The sequence below is a fragment of the Girardinichthys multiradiatus genome, chromosome 15 (genome assembly GCF_021462225.1).
Source record: "Girardinichthys multiradiatus isolate DD_20200921_A chromosome 15, DD_fGirMul_XY1, whole genome shotgun sequence".
In the NCBI taxonomy this organism is placed as follows: Eukaryota; Metazoa; Chordata; class Actinopteri; order Cyprinodontiformes; family Goodeidae; genus Girardinichthys; species Girardinichthys multiradiatus.
In genome coordinates, this window is record NC_061808.1 from 30,779,181 (window position 1) to 30,785,220 (window position 6,040).

At 39.4% G+C, this 6,040-nt stretch overlaps 1 protein-coding gene across 1 annotated transcript; it reads left to right on the top strand.

Annotated features, from left to right (window-relative positions):
* The first annotated feature begins 424 nt into the window (after positions 1–424).
* LOC124882167 (splicing factor 3B subunit 6) lies at positions 425–2,410 on the top strand. The gene is made up of 4 exons (XM_047388385.1): positions 425–584; positions 1,275–1,393; positions 1,718–1,856; positions 1,995–2,410. The coding sequence occupies exons 1-4, from the start codon at positions 555–557 to the stop codon at positions 2,082–2,084; spliced, it is 378 nt and encodes a 125-aa protein (XP_047244341.1). The 5' UTR covers positions 425–554; the 3' UTR covers positions 2,085–2,410.
* The last annotated feature ends 3,630 nt before the right edge of the window (positions 2,411–6,040 follow it).

The following is a 6,040-nucleotide window of genomic DNA, read 5'->3' on the forward strand; positions in this document are numbered from 1 at the left end:
TCCTGAGGTGTGGTTGAGATCTAAAATTTCAGTAGTAAGAACGAAATAACTTAAAAAATAAACTAAATTTAATAATAGTTTGAGACTGGTAAAATAATATCACGCACAGATTCCGTGTGCTGCCAAGTATGGAAGTAAATCGTTACCATATTTCAAATGAAAAAGCATTTCTGAAAATGCTTTTTCATTTGAAATATGCCAAAACGTTGGCAGCACATGTTAAATATATATGATAATCTATAAAATAATCTATAATATATATAATATAATATATTATTTCTGAAAATGCTTTTTCATTTGAAATATGGTAACGATTTGCTTCATAGCCAAGAGATGTGCGGTGGTTTTGTTCATTCATTCATGCACCACAGGGAGGCAGCACTGCGTTGCTTGCCTGTAAGTTTGGAACCGGAAGTTTGTCACCGGACGTTTGTCACAAGCTAGCGACTATTGCCATTTCGACAAGGATAGGAGACCCCGACAAGGATAGGAGACCCCAGGAGACTGCGTGCTTGTTGTTTATCAACGTTTTTTATCCCAATTAAACCGTCACTATGGCTATGCAAGCAGCGAAACGCGCCAATGTAAGTTAAAAGTTATGGACTAGTGTAAATATTAGCCGGAATTGTTTCAAGTTTAACATCCGCTTTACGCTAGCTTAGCAGTTAGCACGCTAACTAGTGCGACAGAGAAGGGCCACAAAGTCTGTATTTGAAGTTCCCTCAGTGTTTTTATTCTTGTCGCATTGACGGTAAAGTCTGTTATTCTGTTTTAGTGTCTGAGATGATGTATTTCTCCACTATATGAGGCGAAGCTTGGTCTCAGACATGGACGCTAAGTATTAGCATATGGGGTCTATCTGCTTATCTACATACAAAGAAAAAAAGTTCTAGCATGAAGCCCAAATTACACGTGGTTCGCAGTGATTAGCATTGAATTGGCATTTTTGTGCTTTTATAAGCGGATTAAATGCTTTACAATACTAAGACCATGTTGAACAGTTTGGTCTGCCATTTCTAAATATTTAAGGATTTGCAAAATATCTGCTCAAAATTGATGCAAAGTCATTAAACAGTGAAATATCCATTTACTCAAGTGCTAAATCAGGGGCATCAACTACGGTGCTATGTCGAAATTATGGATTTCCATGAATACATGGTAGCTAGATATTAAAAATCTTAGTGACAATTTTTTTCAATCTATAGTTTGTTGTTTTGTTCTTTGTTGTGTTGTATCCTCTGTGATTGGTCATGATTTGGTTTTTCTCACTGCAGATCCGATTACCGCCTGAGGTGAACAGAATCCTGTACATCAGAAATCTTCCTTATAAGATTACAGCTGAGGAGATGTATGATATCTTTGGGAAATATGGACCAATACGACAAATCCGAACGTAAGTTCAGTTTGAGACACTTTTCGTATGTTATGTTGTTTGAGGAAAGGAGCAGCTAAGTTCTAATCAAACTGGCATGTTTGTAAGGCACATAGAAGCTAAACATGCCCACTTGCTTTACTTGTAAGACGTTTACTTCTGCAAATACAAGTCTATCGGTTTTCTTATGAGACAAAGTCACTGGTTTAAACCAAGGCATTCTCAGCTTCTGATTAATAAGAACTCAAACCATTTATATGTTACACTTTGCTTGAAACAGTTATGAAACTGCTCGGTTTGTTCAGGTGCTCACTATTCGCATTTTATGGTTTTTTTTCTTCTCAGAGGGAATACACCTGAAACAAGAGGAACAGCTTATGTTGTGTATGAAGACATCTTCGATGCCAAGAATGCCTGTGACCACCTGTCAGGCTTCAATGTCTGCAACCGTTACCTCGTGGTTCTCTACTACAATGCAAACAGAGTACGTATCAGCAGCACTGGACACATGCTATCACAATCTGGTTCCCAAGCAAAGCCAAATATGTAACTTGTTCTAGAAAAAGATCATCTGCTGCATTGATTCCAATTAAATGTGGTTTTCTACGTTGTTGTTTTGCAGGCATTCCAGAAAATGGACACAAAGAAGAAAGAGGAGCAACTGAAGCTTTTAAAAGAGAAATATGGGATCAACACAGACCCTCCAAAGTAGTGTCTCTGCGGCTCTCAACTTTTATTTTCATTCTTTGTATAAAAAAAACCTGTTGATTTGTTTATGCTTATGATGAGTTATTGATACCATTGTTGAAAATATCATTTTACACATTTTTTATTTTGTGAGTCAGCCTGGACTCCCAATCTTTGAATTGAAGCTGGAGAGAGGGAGAGTGATGTTCTATGTGGTCAAACCTTTCAAAGACTTTTCAGGTGTAAACTGTTTTGTTTTGACCCATCCTATTCAGCTGTAAACTGGACTGAACATAACCCCCTCATGGAAATTAAAACCCTCCTGTAAAATAAATGCTCCTATTTCTAAAAGCTTGCTTCCATGTTTTCTACTCTTTTCATATAGTGATGTAAAAGTGTTGCCCTCTGTGTACACCTGGGAGGTCAATGGGTTCTGCATTTATGTGTGTGTGTGTTCCTGTCTTGGCATCACAGTGAGAACCATTTTCCTGATTTCACCATCAAATTAAGGACCGTTTGTACCAAAGTGAGGACATTTTGCTGGTTCTCAGGACCTATTTTGCTAACAGTTAGGTTTAGGACTAAGGTGTGAATTGAGTTTAGGTTAAGGTTAGGGTTAAGCATGCACTGCTAATGGTGAGGTTTAGGGTTATTGTCAGGGTTAGGGCATAGAAAGGGTTGAAAATTACTGAAAATCAATGGAAGTCAATGGGAGGCAACACATGGTCCTCACTACATATAGCAAAACAAGAGTGTGTGTGTGTAAGAACACACACTACAATGTGGAACCAGAGGGACTCTGCTATCAAGTCATGGGTAAACATTTTCTCCAAAATGTTTCTCTATGTAGAGTTGCTTCATTTCTGTCACATCTGTGAGTTTAAATCATAAAATGAATCATAAAAATCATAAAATGAAAACTATATTTTAATGGGGGTTTCTTTTACATGTGCACTAAGAAATCAGTTCATTTTGAAAGTGTCAAAATACACAAGGATGCCTGTGAAAAATAGGCGTTTTCTCAGACTAGATGTCATTTTTAATATGTGATAATTATAAAAATGATTGTAGAGCAGACATCATACATGGATTATTAAATGTTTTTAATCCCATGTTGCCTCTTAGCCTCAACTGTGAAGATTTATTGAACATCCTGTTAATGATGGTAATTATGTATAACAGTACAATGTCCTGGTCTGCTGTCGACAACACGAAGAGTTTGAGACTAAAGTCAAGAACTGATGAGCAGACGTTCTCCATGATTTTCTACTAGAGCAGAAGTTGTGGTTCCATGAATTCTGGCACGTCTAGGTTTTGAAGCAGCAAAGCAGTCCCAGAACATCAAGGTACCGTCACCGTGTTTGACATACTGAGTTCTTCTTAATTTTACTGCAGGACGCTACAGGATGCATACCTTGCAAAGAGATCCACTTTTATAGCATCAGTTCGAAATATTTTTCCAAATATCTGGGGGATCATTAAGTTCCCTTTTTCAGCAAATGTGAGATGAACCTTTGTGTTCTTTTTGTTGGTTTTGGCCTTGGAACTCCGGGTGCTATTATTTAGTCTTTCTTGATGTTGATTCATGAACGTTGGCCATAACAGGAAAATTAGACCAGCAGTACTTTGGATATTGTTCTGGATTCTTTCGTGACCTCCTGGATGAGAGAAGCACTCTTGGAGTAATTTTGGTAGGTGGGACACTGCTGGGAAGGTTAACGTTTTCTCATTGATTTTGGAATTTCTGTAGTCTGGCAATGATGCGTTGCCATTTAGGGTCTTTTAGTCTACTTCCTGTTGTTGGGTGGCTTGTTTTCAAATGAATATTTTTTTTTTCTCCTTGTGTCTTGCGGTAATCACACTGGGAGTGGATAGGGAAGTCGAACTCAGCTGTCCAGAACATGTGGTTAATCAAGGTTATTTGGTGATTTCACAAAGGGGTAGTTGCTTTGTCCAAATCAGGATAGGTTGTTGTGAGAATTTATTTTCCTTGAATAAATGGAATAATTATTCCAACAGTTTTATGTTTACTCAGGTGTCACAAATTAGTTAGTGGGTTCAAATGCTTTTTTCATACTACTGTAGACAATATTAGCACCTCAGATTTGCAGGTAAAACCTTCCTTTAAAATTTTTATATTAAGTTCACAATTGAATTGAGACCCGGTTTTGCTGGTTGCTGTTTAGGTGATCTGCCTCTTGGGTTTACTTGATGGCAAGATGCATCATCATCCTAAAAAAAAGATCTCATCTTCACCAAACCTACTTTGGATTGATGGAATGAGTAAAGTCTCAAAAATGTCCATGTCCCATTGTGCGTTTTCTATAAAGGTAATGACATCCTCCATTCTCCTTTACCTGACATGTGTCTGGCATCATAAATGGACTTCGACAAACTTTTACAGAAATTGGCAGTTTTGGATATGAAAATCCATTGACTAGAAGTGAATGTGGAGGTGAATAAGGGGTACAACAATGATTCAACTCTGCCTGTGATCCCAAACAGTGACAGCCAGCTCAACAACTCAGCAGGCAATCAGAACACTGAGAATAAACCTACCGGCAGACCCCTCTGGCAAATTTTAGGGGCATGCCCAAAGAATCAAGGTGGACGACTCACTGGAAGATCTCAGCAATTAAATACATTAGAATGGCCATACCAATCCTATAAGCATAGCATGAATACACCTCCTAAGTCCAAAACAAACTTTTTCAGTGATTTTAATGAGCTTTTATCTGTGATTTGTGTTGATTATGATTGTTTAATTACAGGTCCTTCTCAAAATATTAGCATATTGTGATGAAGTTCATTATTTTCCATAATGTCATGATGAAACTTTAACATTCTTATATTTTAGATTCATTGCACACTAACTGAAATATTTCAGGTCTTTTATTGTCTTAATACGGATGATTTTGGCATACAGCTCATGAAAACCCAAAATTCCTATCTCACAAAATTAGCATATTTCATCCGACCAATAAAAGAAAAGTGTTTTTAATACAAAAAACGTCAACCTTCAAATAATCATGTACAGTTATGCACTCAATACTTGGTCGGGAATCCTTTTGCAGAAATGACTGCTTCAATGCGGCGTGGCATGGAGGCAATCAGCCTGTGGCACTGCTGAGGTCTTATGGAGGCCCAGGATGCTTCGATAGCGGCCTTTAGCTCATCCAGAGTGTTGGGTCTTGAGTCTCTCAACGTTCTCTTCACAATATCCCACAGATTCTCTATGGGGTTTAGGTCAGGAGAGTTGGCAGGCCAATTGAGCACAGTGATACCATGGTCAGTAAACCATTTACCAGTGGTTTTGGCACTGTGAGCAGGTGCCAGGTCGTGCTGAAAAATGAAATCTTCATCTCCATAAAGCTTTTCAGCAGATGGAAGCATGAAGTGCTCCAAAATCTCCTGATAGCTAGCTGCGTTGACCCTGCCCTTGATAAAACACAGTGGACCAACACCAGCAGCTGACACGGCACCCCAGACCATCACTGACTGTGGGTACTTGACACTGGACTTCTGGCATTTCGGCATTTCCTTCTCCCCAGTCTTCCTCCAGACTCTGGCACCTTGATTTCCGAATGACATGCAGAATTTGCTTTCATCCGAAAAAAGTACTTTGGACCACTGAGCAACAGTCCAGTGCTGCTTCTCTGTAGCCCAGGTCAGGCGCTTCTGTCGCTGTTTCTGGTTCAAAAGTGGCTTGACCTGGGGAATGCGGCACCTGTAGCCCATTTCCTGCACACGCCTGTGCACGGTGGCTCTGGATGTTTCTACTCCAGACTCAGTCCACTGCTTCCGCAGGTCCCCCAAGGTCTGGAATCGGCCCTTCTCCACAATCTTCCTCAGGGTCCGGTCACCTCTTCTTGTTGTGCAGCGTTTTCTGCCACACTTTTTCCTTCCCACAGACTTCCCACTGAGGTGCCTTGATACAGCACTCTGGGAACAGCCTATTCATTCAGAAATGTCTTTCTGTGT